The 18449-nt window shown below is 37.0% G+C and overlaps 1 protein-coding gene across 1 annotated transcript; it reads left to right on the forward strand.

Moving 5' to 3' along the window:
• Nucleotides 1–5985: 5985 nt before the first annotated feature.
• LOC136810691 (SWI/SNF-related matrix-associated actin-dependent regulator of chromatin subfamily A member 5-like) lies at nt 5986–18371 on the forward strand (the record flags this gene model as incomplete). The annotated part of the gene is given in 17 exon segments (XM_067067265.1): nt 5986–6230; nt 6372–6472; nt 6849–6949; nt 7081–7260; nt 7483–7638; nt 7822–8022; nt 8610–8856; nt 9222–9383; nt 9666–9868; nt 10246–10524; nt 10834–11181; nt 11725–11970; nt 12431–12565; nt 17086–17178; nt 17316–17435; nt 17719–17832; nt 18093–18371. Coding segments are annotated over 17 exon segments (3000 nt in total), but the record flags the coding sequence as incomplete, so codon positions are not given.
• Nucleotides 18372–18449: the final 78 nt, after the last annotated feature.

Raw genomic sequence — 18449 nt, forward strand, 5'->3', positions numbered from 1 at the left:
TGTCTATTATTTCACTCCGCTTTTCTTGACATCAAAGTTTTCCTAAACATCAAGAACTACGGCAAATATAACGCGAGCGAAGCAAGAAAAAAAATCTAATAGCTGAGCCGTCTCGGACGTCGCTGGTCGCCGGTATGGTGTAATTTGGGAATGGCGCCCTTTCTGCTTTCTGATCATTTTGGCCACAAAAATCTTTTTCAAAATATGGTTAAAAGATACGTCACCCGGGAGGGATAGAGTCAAACTTTGAAGAGAATTCTTCCCTTTAATTTTGATTTCATCGAGTTTAAGGGGTGTTTAAGCCACCTTGCCAACATCCAAAGGACTTTAAATGCGTTCAGCAAACAGCTAAACCGGCGTGCGACGCCGGTCGACGCCGGGTACCGGCTAGTTGCTTATAATGCAATAGATCGTAAAAAAAACACAAACCTTGAGAATATACAATACCATAGAAATTGACCAAAAAAACATTGACAACTGAAAACCTGTCATACTAAACTATTTTGTTCCATTTAGGCCCTTTTAATGTGGACTAGATCCTTTGAATGGACTTACGCCCTTTGAGTATGGACTTAGGCCCATTAAACATGGACTTAGGCCCATTAAACATGGACTTAGGCCTATTAAATGGACTTAGGCCTTTTTAAAATTAAAGTTTTCTTTTGTGATGGACTTAGGCCCATGATCTATAAACACTGGATGGACTTAGGCCTTTTTAAAACTAAACACACTTTTTATATAACCTTCATCGAGAAATTTTAAGGCCTTTTAAGCATAAAATCTTTACATTATACACATCAAAAGAAAGCTAGTGACTCATAGATGCAGAAAGTACAAAAAACTCATTTTTCATAAAAATGGACTTAGGCCTCTTTAAAATTGAGGGGTAAGTGGACTTAGGCCTTTTTAAAATTGAGGGGTAAGTGGACTTAGGCCTTTTTAAAATTAAGGGGTAAGTGGACTTAGGCCTTTTTAAAATTAAGGTTGCGATTTATGAAACAAAAAATTAAGAAACACCGGACGCACTGAACTGGTCATGTCCGGTGTTTTGATTGTCCGGTGGGAAAAAATATCCTTCTCTGACACCAGACATCCGACTTCCAGTGTAGAAATTATCCGGTGGTAAAAAAAATTCTCATTTTACACCGGACTTTCGTGTGTCCGGTGTTCGTTAAGTCCGGTGCGTCGACAGGGTCCTAAAAAGGGTGATGAATTCAAAAATCATATTCGCTAATTTTTAGTTCTTTCATTTTCATGTAGTTTTTTTCACTTTTTTGCTTCTTTAGCATGGGAATGTCCACAAAAAAAGCTTATATTTCTGCCGAAATGGATTTTCTTTTCATTTGGGGTTTCTCTTTTCAGAAAAACTTATTCTTTACTTATAACTTTTTGTTCCTCCATTTCCAGAGGCCCCTTGAAAATGGGTCCTACTACCTTTTTTGACTCATTTCAACCTTTTTCAAGCTACTTTTCTTCAAAAACAAAAATAAAACAATATCGTCAACTGCTCCGACAGTTAGTCACACTAGCGTCCCGCCAAAATGCATATCAAAGATTAATGCTACAAAAGCGCTATATCGTTTACCTGACTCTCAAGCAAGAAAATGCACCGCAAACTTCTAAATGGATTCATGAAAAAATAACCCGGCGCTTTTTAATGAAATTAACATTCTCAAAAACTATGAGAAATTGCCTAAAATTTGAGCCATAGATTAAAATATTTGAGCCAAGCCAACCTTGAGAACTAATTTGAAGATCAACTTCCCAAGAAAAAGATCTACGGGGGAGGCGGAACTCACCTAGATCCGCACACTGCCGGATAGGCTATTTCCCGGAAATTTTGCCAGACCTCAAACACTGACCCATTTACATGTGCGGAATTGTTTTTACTTAAGCGTATAAACAAGGCCTTTAAAAATCGAAGCGCTGTCTCTGGAATTGAATGACAAATTTGGGTTGGTTGATTTTGGCTGCTGCACGTTTTATTTTGTTTCAAACTTTCAAGTTTTAATTAATTGTCTTGCGAATTTGATTCAGGTAACTCTCATCCTTATTGTTGCAAATACATCCTGTAGATGACTGCTGATGTTGTTTTTTCTAAAAGCTTGATTTCCTAGTGTGACTAACTGTCCGACTTGGGACTATCTGACGCAACATGGGGCAGCCATTCCACCACCATTTCACCACCATTTCACCGAACCTCCAAAGTCATTTGATTTGAGTTTAATAAACCGCGTACTAAAAAATACACGATTTCTCTTTCGTCACTCGCGCGGAAAGTTACATACTCGTTATTTGTTAATCCCATCGGTCGATTCTCTAATTCTCCAATTAGCGTCCAGTCATTTTGAATGAAAGCAAAAAAGTTAAAAAGGGTGCGCTACCGTAGTTGACACCTCTCCTCTAATTCCGACACCCTTTTTATCAGCTGAAATTTATAGAAAGGTTGAAACTGTTTTTCTTTTCTTAGTGGTCAGAGAGGAATAATCCTTTTTCAATCAGTGATTCAAGCTTTCATATTACTCCTTTCTCTAAAGAAGGGTGTCGGAATTAGACGAGGGATGTCGATATTACACCAACTTACAGTATCAGTGAAAGTTATCGTGACATGTTATGACAGAAAGTATGATTCATAAACTTGGTGGAGTTATCAAAACAAATTTGTTGTCAAAGGGATTTTAAACAGTAAGTGGAAATACAGGCCAAATATCAACAGTCATATGTTTCAACCAATCATGAGGCCCCCCAGCGGTTTGCGTGATGGCGTGATTGGGACTTTTTTCTTGCGTGATGGCGTGATTAGAGATTTTTTTGGCGTGATGGCGTGATCAAAATTTTCGCGGGATGCGTAATAGGGCAAAAGTTTGAGGCGTGATGTGTGATTTGGGCTATTTTTCGCTATTTTTTGGGTGAAGACAAATTTTAGCAATTTTCGTGATGCGTGATGGAGAAAAATTTTTTTGCGTGATGGCGTTATTAGGGGTAACGCTGGGGGGCCTCAATTATCCCAAGTTAGAGCTGTTGACTGTATTACCTGTTTTCTTTTCTCTCTACAGAATCAACAAGCCTCAACATTGGGCTCTTCCTCTGGACGACGGCAGAGTTCCGAGACAAAATGTTTTTTTTCAATTCCTGGATTTTAAATACAAAATCAAAATTTTGGTGGGAAAATCTGGAATTTCTGATACTTTTCTGATACTAAGATTTTGACAAATTATGTGGAATTTCCAAGGGTTCAAATAAAACTACTCCAAAACATTTCAAATAAAGATTGTTTTTAATCAAGTCGGGATTTTTAGGCTGTCATAAGATGCATGAAAACACCTATTTAGAACATCTAGAGGGCAAATATTCCTCCTCACCCAACCATTGTGGGCGACATTTTCAATACAGGCCTCCCATTTGTCATAAATTCCTAAATTTTTACAAATTTTCACCAATTTGGTAAAAATGTCATAAATTGTCATAAATTTAGAAGATTTGCCATAAATTTCATAAATTTCTTACAAACTTTCCCATCGATCACTGTAGTTTAATATCGATCTTCAGCCAGCTCTAACCATGATTATATAATTTTTACATAGATTTCACAACACTTTAACCCATATCTTCTGGAATGCGGCTGAGACTGAGCCAATATCATGAAAGATTCATTTTGAATTTATTAGAGTAATGGGGCACCTAAGAGTAATGAAAATGAGTTGGAATAATCAATTTATTTGTGTACATAATAAATCTATTTTAATGCTAGACTGAAAAAAGTTGTTGTATAGTTTCATTCTTTAGTTTTCCCTGTTTAAAGTTTAAAGGCTGAAGCGTTTGAGTTTTTCTGAACCAGACGAACAATCGAACTAATCGAATTTCATCAAACTAAACAAACGATAGCTGTTCGATTACCGAACCTCATCAAACAGTTATCGAACCGAGAAATCCCCGTAAAGTTCGATTGTGTTCAATAACTTTTCGATAACTGTGTTCAATAACTGTTCGATAACTGTGTTCGATTTCAATTCCATAGACCTCAACCTCCACTCGTTCTCAGGGGCGGCCACAAATGCACCATCAGGGTAAGGGCAGAAGTAGTTCCCGCCCTGTAAAACAAACAGCATTATTTAAGATCTACAAACTAATAGAACTCTATTTGAACTCTAAACAAACTTAATCGAACAATATACTATTATCGAACTATAATCAAACAGTAATTTCAGGTAAAGTTTGATTACTGTTCGATTTGGTTCGGTAATCGAACAGCTATCGTTCAATTAGTTCAATGAAATTTGTATGTTAAATTACGGAAATTGGTTCGATAATGTTCGGTTGACATCGTCTGGTCTGGACCCAAGTTTTGCATTTTATGCTTCCTTTTTATGTTATTGTTCATTTAGCTATTTTGATTAAACAGATAATGAATACACAGTGATTACAGTGTCACAATTGCCAGAGGGCCTTGATTTACATAATTTCTATTCTGCTTTTACTGGACTGGAATTCATAGGGCTTAAAACCTGTTAAACAATAATTTGAAAGAGGGCAAGAATTTTTGTCATAAAAATGTCCCAACTTTTGTTGAAATGTCATAAATTGTCATAAATTTTACACCCAAAAATGTCATAAAATGTCCTAGAAAAGCATTAAAAACTGTCATAAATTCATAAAAAAATTAGTTAAATCAAGAGTGGGAGACCTGTAAATACCACTGCATTGAAACTCAATTTTTCTGACCAAAACCCTGGTAAGAAAAAGTGCTTGGAAAATACCCTGCATTAACTTCTGGGGTATTTCTATAATCAACTGAAAAGATGCTAGCAAACTCTTTATTAAGAATTCCAGCATTATTATTATCATTAGTGTATGGATAACACCTTCATTAAGGGACTGACTCCGATGACATCTGACTTTTTAGATTTAATAAAGGCATATAACTTTTTTGAACAACCATCATTATCAAGTGTGTTTTCTTTGATGTAGTTGTTATATGCCTCTTTGCATTTGGTTCTAGCTTAATTTTTAGCAGATTTCTATTTCTTTCGTTCTTTTTCAAGCTTTGTCCTCTTGTACACAATGGCAACTGCTATTTTTCTTTTTGGCTGCTCTTTTGCAGTTTATATTAAACCAGGGCTGGTTATATATGTATGGAATTCGATTTCCTGTAAACTTAATAGAGGAGTTTCTGTCTTAGCGGTCACTCACATATTGATTCTTCCCACGACAACCTGGACTAACGTCAAATTGACGCTAATTTGAAACTGAAAATACAGGCCAGATATCAACAGTCCCATGTTTCCACCAATCGTCCCACCAAGTCAGAGCAGTTGACGGTATATTTTCTCCTTCACTTTCATCGTTGTTTCTTTCATCTTTAATTTCGCTACTGCTTGCTCAGTTTACATTTTAAAATTTAATGGAGATAATTTCTGAACTTTTTTTTTCTGTTGCCAGAATTAATTATCTCCCTAATCATAATCAACAGAATAGCGGCATTTCAAAAAGAGAAAAAAGACCGACCGTCTGCAAAATTCAAGGGCCGTGCGGACCATCTAAACAAAAAGAAGACATAAACATTGGGCCGTTTGTTTTGGTTAAAATTTTTCTATAAAATAGCAAAGCGAACGGAATACTTAGGTATATAAAAAGAGGAAAAGAAATATGGAAAGTAACATTTGTCAAGAAATAAACGGCTCAAAAATCGATATTTCTGGTGAAATTTCTTAACTCTAACCCCCACCCCTTCGCGTCAATTTGACGTTAGTCGTGGGAATCGATATGTGAGTGGCCCTTTAGCTGAAAGGTTGGAAGGTCTGCTCCGTTCAAATTTTGCACCTTTGTGGGTAGATTGGTTTAATACTTGTCTGTCAATACTTTTTTTCATAGCCCTAGTCATAGTCCAGGCTTTTGACCCATAAAGAAAGTTGGATTCAATTAAGGTTTTGAAAGTCTGCACCTCACCTATGCAACTCATTAGCTAAAGTCTTATTAATTGTACAGGATGATGAAGATGACAAACCAAAACCGCCACCAGTTAAAATCAATAAAGCTATGGCTGTCAATGAAGAATACAATGAAAAGATGGAACACGATAGAGCATCAAGATTCAGTTTTCTATTAAAACAAACTGAAATATTTTCCCATTTCTTAAATGGAGCTGGTAAAAAGCCACCAAAAAGTCCTTTAAAAATGAAAAAGCAGCCTGATCTTCCTTCCAGTCCACCACCAAAGAAGGGGGCTAAAGAGTAAGTGAATTTTTCTTTCACTATTTATTCATCCCTTTATCTTTTAGAGTGTCCATACTATACACTTTATCAATACCCACGTCCGTTATTCAGAAATTTCAAATAGTCATTCCATCATGTTTTTTATTCTTTTTCTTTCAGCCATCGTCATCGACGTACTGAGAAAGAAGAAGATGAAGAGCTTTTGGAAGATTCCAAGAGTTCTCAAGCACATGTTGTTCAATTCACCGCTTCACCTTCATGTAAGGTTTAATTCACACAGCTCCAAATAACGATTTCAAGCGTTACACAAAATGTCTGATCAGGGTTGCTCTTGAAACTCAATTTTTGCTCAGACAAGAAGTAGTTTTTTCGTTATCTTTGATCAGAGATTGACAATCATTGTCCGATGAACGACCCTTATTTCAAGGCCTGATCCAATTTTCCTCTGAAAATTCCAATATATAATAAAAGAGCTACACATGATATCAATCGTTATTTTATTCATTGTTTAAACAAACACTTACACATTGTTCATATTACCAGTGCAAATCTGATCATTCTTCCCTCCATGAATTTCAAAAAAATTTTCTTCTACTACAAATTTTTAATTTGGGAAATATTAACTGTGTTTTTCAGATATTAAATTTGGAACAATGAGGGACTACCAGATTAGAGGATTGAATTGGATGATTTCGCTTTATGAAAATGGTATCAATGGAATTCTAGCTGATGAAATGGTACTTCATTGATACTTTCTTTATTTGCTTGTGCATTAGTCCATTTTTGGTGTGTCCATTTTATTGATAGATTGGAATTGAAGTCTTTCCATGTTATTTGACATTGAATTCACATTTGAAAATTTTTTTAGGGTCTTGGTAAAACTTTGCAAACTATTTCATTGATTGGTTACATGAAACATCACAGAAACAACTCTGGTCCACACATTGTAATTGTTCCCAAATCCACTCTTGCTAATTGGATGGCTGAGTTTGCAAGATGGTGTCCAACTATAAGGACAGTTTGTTTAATTGGTAACCAAGATCAGAGGGTAATCAAAATATTTACGTTTTCTTTTGACGAGGAGTTTTTCAAGTTTTTCAACTTTTCTTTGCGAAATTGTTGTTTTGCCCAGAACCTCTGAGAGGCTTCATTAAACTTAGTAACACATATAAAAAATATTAGTCATAACATTGTGAGGGAATTAAAACATGTGTGATATTGTTTTATTTTAATTTGATACAATTACTACTCTTATTATTTCGCATTTTAGTCAGCAATAATCAGAGATACATTGCTACCGGGAGAATGGGATGTTCTTGTTACATCATACGAAATGTGTATTCGTGAAAAAACTGTACTCAAGAAATTTGCTTGGAGATTCTTGTGTATTGATGAAGCTCACAGAATCAAAAATGAAAAATCACTGGTAAAGTTTATAATGATTTTTTGCTCCTTTTATAACTGCCTTCATTATGAAGCTTTAAAAGATTATCAAGAATATTCGAAATTCATCGCATTTCTACTTTACTAAGTTTTGTAAAGCAAAACTGGTCCATCTTTTTTTACTTTTTTGTTGTCAAAAAATTTAATGAAAAATTATCCCTTATAGCTTTCAAGCATTGTTCGTGAATTCAAATCATCAAACAGACTTCTGCTCACTGGTACCCCACTACAAAATAACCTCCATGAATTATGGGCTTTGTTAAATTTCTTACTCCCTGATGTGTTCAATTCATCTGACGACTTCGATGCTTGGTTTAATGCTGAGAATTTGTCCGAAGAAGATGCCATTGTCAAACGTTTACACGCTGTAGGTTTATTATTTTTATTTAGGCGAAACCAAACTAATTTGTTGTTCTATGGGCAGATCGGTCGGTCGGTAAAATAAAAATAAGATTTCATTAATTAAGGTAATTAGGCTTTAAATTATATTTTAAATAATCTTGGTCGAAAATTCATCATTCATCTTTGATTTTCGTGCATAGAATTCATGATTCTAGAATCTTTTCAACTTTTTTTAAGTGTAAATTTTTTAAATGACTTGTATTAGAAATTTGTGGCATATAATTCAATATTATTATTTTTTAGTTTGCAGCAAATGCTGGGTCGGTCGCGCCCGTAGAACAACAAATTAAATTGGTCTCGCCTTATCGGTGATCCAAAAAATATCATATATTGTACTCGCAACTGTCTGATAACTATTACGTATCTGTTGATATTTTGTACAAAACTATAGTAGTATCACATTTTTCAACGTAGCATTTCCGAAGTTTCCAGATTTTGGAAACATATAATTATTGATTAAAATCATCCGTAGTTTTAAGACGAAAATACCCAGGATTCAAATTCAGTGGTGACATTGAAGTTTCAGAATTTTTTTTACAATTCCGTCAATAGGTTTTACGTCCTTTCTTACTACGTCGTTTGAAAAGTGAAGTCGAGAAATCTCTTCTTCCAAAGAAGATCACCAACGTTTACATAGGATTGAGTGCAATGCAAAGACAATGGTACACCAAGTTACTGATGAAGGATATTGATATTGTCAACGGTGCTGGTAAAACTGACCGGATGAGATTGTTGAATATCCTTATGCAGCTTCGAAAATGTTGTAATCACCCTTATCTTTTCGATGGAGCTGAACCTGGTATGTTTATGCCACCCTTTGATGTTCATCCATATATATAGAAGCATGAAAAACAAAAGTTTTAAAGTTTTGAAGATGCTCTCGTAACCAATATTAATTATGTCATTAGAAATATTATTAAAATAAACAAAGAGACCCTACTTCAATACAGTGTCCTTAGTTTAGCAGTTCGTTGGTAAATTGAGATCATTCCGCTATTCTCGTGTCAAGTCTCGTGTTAACACTCTTTATGAGGTAGTTTTCTTTTTAAAACTTAAAAAGTATTGATGAAAATAAAATCTAGATTAACTTTTAATCGTTAGAAAAAGATCAAAACCTAAACAACCCTGCCTGATTCTGACCCTGTTTTTTCACTTTCTTCTTAGGACCACCATATACAACAGACGTTCATTTGGTTGATAATTGCGGTAAAATGAGTGTCTTGGATAAACTGTTGGTGAGAATGAAGGAGCGAGGATCACGTGTTTTGGTGTTCAGTCAGATGACTCGTATGCTTGATATCCTGGAAGATTACTCTATGTGGAGAGGTTTGTCTGTTTCTTTTGCTCAGGTTTCGGCGCTCCGTTTGGTTTCACAATGCAATTACTGGTCATTCTGTTTGATTTTCAAATTGATTTTATTGAAATTAAGCCAAACTTTTGAAAAAAATGTAAAATAATCGAGAGTTTGAAATCTGCTTATCCACATGCAGTCAAACTCGAATTTCTGTATTATATCGAGTCCTCGAAAAGCCTAACTCGAACGATCAATATCGACTCCCTCTGTAGTTTTATAAATTTGACTGTACTCATTAAACCTCGCACTTCCAGGTTTCCAATACTGTCGATTGGACGGTCAAACACCACATGAAGAACGTACCGCTCAAATTAACGATTTCAACTCACCTGGAAGTGACAAATTTGTGTTTTTTCTGAGTACACGTGCTGGAGGTCTGGGTATCAATCTTGCAACAGCTGATGTGGTCGTCATGTTTGATAATGATTGGAATCCACAAGTCGATCTCCAAGCACAGGTATGTTATTTATTCAAGATCCTTCAGTTCAGCCAGGACCTCTTTCAGTTCTTCAAAAAAGCTAAATGGACTGCCTATTAATTCAACTAGCTAAGTCCAGTTTGGTTTGCACGCTTCAACTATCTATCTATTTTGCTCAGGCAAGTAATTTTAAGGAGAAAAGAAAGAAAATGTCTTTAGAAATGCTATATGTTGAGTAAACTGTTCAAAACTTATAGTGTAAAATGCTTTCGCGTAAGAGCAGTGTCGTATCTTTCTTCAAAAGAATATCATATTTGAAATCATTGAATATGACCGAAAATCAAAATGTTAGTGATATTTCACAAATTTACTTTCAGTTCACAACTGACAGAAGAAATCTTGTCTTCGTGTTTTAGGATCGAGCACATCGTATCGGTCAAACCAAACAAGTACAAGTATTCCGTTTCATCACCGAAAACACCATCGAAGAAAGAATCATTGAACGTGCTGAAATGAAATTACGTCTTGATCGTGTTGTCATTCAACAAGGTCGATTGGTGGAAGGACAAACGAAACTACAGAAGGATGAAGTACTGAACATGATTCGACATGGTGCTGATAAAGTCTTCGCATCCAAAGATTCAACTGTCACTGGTGAAGATATTGATCTCATCTTGGAAAGAGGTGCTAAGAAGGTACACCAGGGCATTAGTATTAAATTTTGATGAAAAGTCGAGTTTGGCACCAATGAAAACAGTCTTGTTTTTTTGGCGAAGAAAGGACATAATCTTCCAAATTTTACTTTTCTCAGCTTTTCTTTAACTTTCTGAATTTCGAGTTCTTTCTAGTGATCATTTGTGAAATGTAGTGTTAAGTTCGACCATCACAACACTCTCCAATGATTTTCTGCATAGTTTTTTTGAGACTGCTCTGAATTCTTTTAAAGTCTTTACGATGCAATCTTTAAGTATAAAGAATATCCTTTTACTTTTTCATTCTGATAGACTGAGGAGATTGCCAAAAAAATGTCAGATTTGGGCGAAGGCCAACTCAAGAATTTCACCATGGATGCACCTGACAGTATTTACAAATTCGAAGGTCAAGATTTCCGTGAGACGCACGATAAACCCGGCGTATCTCATTGGATCGAACCACCAAAGCGTGAACGTAAAGCCAACTACGCTGTTGACACCTACTTCAAAGAACTAATGAGAGTAAACGAGCCCAAAGCACCCAAAGCTCCTCGACCACCCAAACAACCTAACGTCCAAGATTTCCAATTCTTTCCACCAAGATTATTCGAACTTTTGGATATCGAGATTTACAGCTACCGAAAGGGGATTGGATACAAGGTAATCTGCATTTTTTTTACATTTCTGAATTTAAGCATTCATCGAAAGAAATAATTTGATTCTAAAGGTTTTTGCGTCTAGAAATTTTCACGAAATTGATACGATTTCGTGAATCAGGATTTTATTTGTTCATTTCGCCGCTGTTGATTTTGCGCTGAAAAGAAACATTTGATTTTCAGCCGAAACTGTCTAACAACTAATTTGAAAAGCGGAGAATGATCTTATCGCTATCATCTACGGTATTCCTCTTCATCCGAGCGGCTGGTTTTCCCATCCATCACACTGATGAGAATTGAAAAGTCTTACTGTACACAGGCAACTCTCTCTCTGATTCGAACCTCTACTATACGAATCTTTCTTTAATTCAACTTAAAATATTTGTCCCTTCCGCTAGAAATTAGTACAAAATACTTTCAGTAATTCGAATCTTTAACTCTAATTCGAACAAAATTCTTGGTTCCTTGAAAATCAAATCCGAGAGAGCCAACTGTAGCCACTGTTAGGGTTATATGAATATAGACTGAACGTATCGTTTTCTCTCAGGTACCACGTGATTATGACATGGATGACGCCGAATCGAAGAAATTCCAAAAAGAAGAACAATCAAAGATCGATAATGCTGAACCTCTGAGCGAAGAAGAACAAACGGAAAAAGAACAATTGTTAGCTCAAGGTTTCACCAATTGGAATAAACGTGATTTCAATCAATTCATCAAGGCTTGCGAGAAATACGGTCGTGACGATTTGAATTCTATTTGTAAAGAAGTGGAAGGGAAATCACAAGCGGAGGTATATTTCAACGGTCAATACAGTCTTCCAATTTGTATATATGAGTTGTCCTTTGTTTCGGAGTCAATTACGCCAAAATTACGCCAATTCGAGTTTCATTATCTCGCTGCCGACTATGAGTATACTCGTAGTTGAGAGCTGGTCAAAATATCGGAAGTACTTAAAGGGTCATATCATGTCATATATCTTTTGATACTGAAGCTTTTGAAATTTGCTTTTTTATTGCGATTCTGCATAGATTGGCGTACAACTTGAAGGCATTTGAAGCAAAACTAAGGCCACAGGATTCTCTGAAAGTCAAACTTTCGATGAAATTCCGAGAGGTCAAATTTTTTGAAAAGGGCTTGGCAGTAAACGTGAATTGACTTGCATCGACCATCAGTTCTTAGCTATAAACTCCTAATGCCTAGAACTGGAAGAAAAAAAACTAATTGTAAAGCTTCTTTGCTATAATTTCTAGGTCCGAGAATATGCTGGTGTGTTTTGGGAACGTTGCAATGAGCTGACTGACATTGACAAAATCATGGCACAGATCGAACGTGGTGAAGCCAAAATTCAACGAAGAATTTCTATTAAAAGAGCCATGGAGGCTAAGGTACTAACCCCTTCAATAAACTGTGTTGTCTGTGACGTTTGTTTTAGTTTGTTTGGAGTGACCTATAATATAGTAGACTCTACGATGGAGCGCATCAGTATATAGCATATTATTTTACCTAGGGATTTATTATTACTAGAAGATATATAGAGAGAAAACGTATACATTATATTGGCGACGAAAATATGGCTGTGAAAAATTTAAATCTACCTTCATTTCCTCCATTTTGTTGTACTGGAGAGGATACGAGTATTTTATTCAGCAGTTGGAAGAGATACATAAAGAGGTTTAATTCACTGTGCAACTCGCTTGTTGTTACCGATGATAAACAAAAACTTTCCATGCTTCTTACGTTATGTGGAGACGAGGCTTATGAAATCTACGAAAATATCGTCCCACAGGATGAAGACAAAACTTTCGCTGAAGTTGTCCAAGTATTTGAAAACCACTTCAAACCTCAGGTTAATCTAAGCTACGAAACATTCGTCTTTCGAAAGATGAGTCAGAGAGAGGACGAAACAACACAACAGTACTACGTACGTCTACACGAGCAAGCCCTGAAATGTGAGTTTACCGACAAAGAAAAAGAAATAAAACAACAGATAGAACTTTCAACAAACAGTTCAAAGCTTAGAAAGTACAGCTTTCAAAATCCACAGAAAACTTTAAATGAACTTTTAACAATCGCAAAAACATTCGAAACTATGAAAATTCACACCGAGGAAATCGAAAAACAAGCTGAGGATATCAACAAAATCTCAAAGAGGAAACTTGCCTCGAACTCATCTAACTACCGCGAGCAAGCAAGCGAAAAGAAGTCATGCTATCGTTGTGGAGGAGAATTCCCACATTCCACCAAATGCGCCGCACTCGGAAAGACATGTAGTGCTTGCGGAAAACCGGATCATTTTGCAAGAGTTTGTCGATCGCGTCAGAGAATGGGCCGAAATCAGCGAGACGGAACCTACACGAAACCACTAAACGTAGTCGACGAAACAGACGATGCACATATCGAGCCAATCAGTGTAGTCGAGAAAACCAAGGGAGAACCCAAAGTAGAGGGAAATTCGGAACATTTCGAACATATATTTACAACTTCAAATGCTAAAAAGGAGGGGAAAATTCAACAGCAAGACTTCAAAACAAAAATACTGATCGAAAACACCCCTATCGAAATTTTAATCGACACCGGTGCATCTATCAACGTCTTGAATGAAAGCACATTTCGAAAAATAAACAATAGAATGAACAATACGCTGAAACTTAAAGACACAAAAACTAAACTAAAAACATACGGAAATGATTCGCCAGATCTTAAAATAATAGGTGAAGTAAACCTTTTAATCGAAAGTAAAAAGAAATTTGTAAACACCAAATTCTACGTGATAAAGACTGATCACAAAAACCTTTTATCAGGCACAACTGCTACTACGCTTCAATTGATTACAGTAAACAACATCGAAAAAGCTACTACGCCGGAGAACACACAAAAGCCAATTCCAGAACATTTGAAAGAGAAACTCTATCGTTACAAAGACACAGTATTCAATGGCCAAATCGGCAAACTGAAAGACTATAAAGTAAAGCTTAAAATCGACGAAAAAGTACCGCCCATCGCACAAAGAGAAAGACGTCTCCCATTCGCCATCCGCCAGCAAGTTAAAGAGGAGCTTGAAAAACTAGAGAATGCCGGAATAATCGAAACCGTCACCGACGAAGCTACTCCCTGGATAAGCCAGATGGTCATCGCCTTAAAACCAAATGGAAACATCAGACTGTGCGTCGACATGAGAGGACCAAACCAAGCCATACAGAGAACCCGATACCCTATACCGACACTGGAGGACCTGACATTCAAACTGAAAGACTCCACCGTATTTTCCAAGCTCGACCTAACAAGTGCATTCCATCAGCTAGAGCTAGACAAGGACTCAAGATACATTACCACGTTCCAAACCGAAGACGGGATAAAACGCTTCAAAAGGCTCAATTTTGGTGTAAACTCGGCACAAGAGGAACTACAACACGCCCTACGAGAAACAATAAAGGACATTAAAGGGACAATGAACTTAATTGATGACATTATCGTTTTCGGGACAACACAGGAAGAGCACGATACCGCATTACAGAATCTGTTACAACGTTGCGAAGATAAGGGGCTTACGCTCAACCTATCGAAATGCCTCTTCAGCCAAAAAACTCTAACGTTCTTTGGTTTCGTATTCTCTGACCAAGGAATGCATCCAGACCCAGCTAAGCTTGACGAGATCAAAAACATGCCAATACCAGAGGATGTCAAAGCACTCCAAAGCTTTTTGGGACTTATGAACTACTTTAAACGCTTTATACCACAGTACAGTACGTTAACTCACCCACTCCGACAACTATTACGTAAACATGCGTCGTGGACCTGGACTGATGAGTGCCAGGAAGCTTTCGAAACACTCAGAGACAGTCTTTCATCTGAATCGTGCGTCGGGTACTACGATCCGAAAAAAGAAACATCCGTCTACACAGATGCCAGCCCATTTGGAATTTCTGCTGTCATAATACAAAACACACCGGGAAGAGAAGATCATAAGCTGATATCGTATTCGTCACGTGCCCTGAACCCTGCAGAACAGCGCTACTCCCAAATCGAAAGAGAATGCCTCGGAATCGTATACGCATGTGAACATAATAAACTGTATTTGTACGGTACACAATATAAAATGTACTGTGACCACAAACCGATCGTTACTTTATTAAACAACCCCAACTCAATAGTACCGCTACGTATTGAGAAAATGACTTTGAGTCTACAAGGATACACATTCGACTTACAGCACATCGCAGGCAAAGACAACATTGCAGACTATCCGAGCAGACACCCTATCGGAAGTCCCATCGAAAACAACAACGAAATCGAACAGTACGTCAACTACGTGGCAGAAAACGCATGCCCAAACGCCATCTCGCTCGAAGACGTTCGCGAAGAAACAAAAAAGGACCCCGCGTTACAGATTGTCGCTGACCTCGTACGAAACAACTCCTGGTACAAACTAGAACAGTTACACAACTATCCAGAAATCAAGGAACACTTGCATGCATAAAGTACTGCCTTACAAAAACATCAAGAATCAACTCACCGTTAACACTGAATCTGATTTGCTACTAAATTTGAACAGAATCGTCATACCGGAAACTCTAGAAAACGTGGTCATGCAGCTAGCCCACATCGGTCATTTAGGCATCACGAAAACCAAAGCACTATTACGAACCAAAGTCTACTTCCCAAACATTGACGAAAAAATCGAACGACTTATCAAATACTGTGCAGCCTGCCAAGTCCAAGCCAAACCAACCCAGCCGGCAAAGTTATCAGTAACGCCTACGCCAACAGAAGTTTGGGAAACCACCAATCTGGATTACCTCGGGCCACTACCAAACGGAAATTACCTTATCGTTCTTATCGATCAATTGTCAAAGTTCCCAGTTGTCGAACCAATACGCTCAACTTCAGCAGACCAACTAATCGACTTCCTACAACGAACTATTTCGACATTTGGAATTCCCAAAACCGTCATTTCCGACAACGGCCCACCATTCAAGTCTTATAAGATTAGGCAATTCTTTAAAAGACTCAGAATCAAGCATCAACGTATCACACCTTTATGGCCACAAACCAACGCCCAAGCAGAAAACTTCATGAAGCCGCTCATGAAGGCCGTCCGATCAGCCTACTTTGAAAGAACCAACTGGAGAAAGCAACTTCAAAACTTTTTATTCACCTACCGAAATACACCTCACTGTACTACAAAGCTCTCACCAGCACAAGTCATGTTCCAAAGAGAAACCAGTTTTACCATACCTTCAATGAAAAAACGACTCGAAGAGAGAGCAATCAACCAACAGGCACGAGATACGCAAGAACAAGCCAAACAGCAACGCAAGACATACTTCGATAACCGAACAAACGCCAAGGATCACAACATCAAAGTTGGAGATACTGTCATTCTGAAACAACGAAAGCAAAATAAACTTTCAACAGCTTACGAACCCAGACAGTACAAAGTTACAGCAACTAACCACAATATGATAACGGCTACAGATTCGTCCGGGCAATACACCCGCACAAGAAACGTTTCCCATTTCCGACCAACACCGCCACTACATTTCAAACAAGAAGAGCAGGATCCAGAGGAGATCACTGAAGAACAAACACCGGACAAAACACCAGCACAACCAGCACGGAGATATCATGACCTTGGGAAAAGTTCGAGTTAATGTTGGTTTGAGATTATGAGTACACATTGTTTGTATAAGAATTTTTAACGCTTAGGTACATTCAGGCTCAAATCTTGAAAATACTTTGAGAATTGGGTAAGTATCATTCGAGCCTCAGTTTACGAAATATGAAAAAGGATACCTCATAAAAAACGTTCATAAAAAACCTATATTAGATTGATATTGGTGTTATTAAAATTGGTAGGGTTAAGGAAACCAAGCTTGTGAATAAACCTTACAAATTAATTTTGTAGATGGCAAGGTACAAGTCACCGTTTCACCAGCTCCGCATACAATACGGAACAAACAAAGGAAAGAATTATACGGAAGAAGAGGACAGGTTTATCGTAAGTCATCCTCATAACCCCTCCTAATTATTGTCTTTTTTAGAAGACCATCGAAGATTGATCTCTCCATGCCTTGAACAGAATCTCATGTCATAGGTCATTATCTTCGAGGGATGAAGATATATACTTTGTTATAGGTATGCATGTTACACAAATTGGGATTCGATCGGGAGAATGTATACGAAGAACTACGTCAATCTGTACGAAGTGCTCCTCAATTTCGATTTGATTGGTTTATCAAATCTCGAACTGCAGTGGTGAGTCTTTTTATTGTTTGTTGAGGATTTTAAATACTGTCAAATAATTGCCGCAAACAGCCCCAACAGAAGATGCTTTCATAAACTGGACAAGGACATTTTCATGTTCTGTTTTTGTAGATACGGTTCTTTCCATAATGAAAAAAGATTTTGTACTACGTACTCGCCAATAAAATTTCTATTCCAAAGGACAAGGTGTTTTGAAACTTTTGCTACAGTTGTTGAGTTAGTGTTAGTGTTAGTTACTGAAGACTTTACAGTTGTATTACTATATTTATGATAGGAATTGCAAAGACGCTGCAACACTTTGATCACTCTCATTGAAAGAGAAAACCAAGAGCTTGAAGAGCGAGAGAAACGTGAAAAACGCAAAGGAGCCAAACCAAATGCTGCTAGAGTGAGTTTATTTCTAGCTTTTGTTATTGAAGCCCATTCTCTGCAATGCTGACTAAAAGGGCTTGTCATGAAATCTCGAGAATTTCCTTATCATGGGTCGGCAGGGTTATGATTTGTTTTTGCAAACATCATTTTCAGGTTCGAGCAGAAAGGTTGAGTGTCTCTGATAGTTTTGAGCAGTTGATTTCCCTAAGGGTTGAGGTCTCTGATTATTTCAATTGATTTAATATGGTATTCATTCTGATTCATTTTATATTTCAGGCCCCTGCTCAAGGAAAGAGGAAAAATGAAGTTGTGGCTGCTAAACCCGCCAAGAAAGCCAAAAACTAATCGGAAGTTGTACGAGGAGTCTATAATGCCATCCATTTCCATCTTTTATTGAGAACACCGTCACATGGATGAAGTTTATTTGATGAGAGAGACACTTACATCAGGTTTTCATGCGGTGATGAGTCAACTAGCACAAAATCTTTCGCTGTATTTATTTCATTTTTACGTTACTAGTGTATTATTTTTACAAAAGAATAATCGCTACATGTTTTTAAATAGTTCACCTTTTGTTTTTTCAGATTCTCTATCAAACAATTGTTTCAATTTTTTCATTATGTACCTTAAGTG

Source organism: Clytia hemisphaerica, unplaced genomic scaffold (assembly GCF_902728285.1).
Source record: "Clytia hemisphaerica strain Z4C2 unplaced genomic scaffold, Clytia hemisphaerica genome assembly, whole genome shotgun sequence".
Lineage (NCBI taxonomy): Eukaryota > Metazoa > Cnidaria > Hydrozoa > Leptothecata > Clytiidae > Clytia > Clytia hemisphaerica.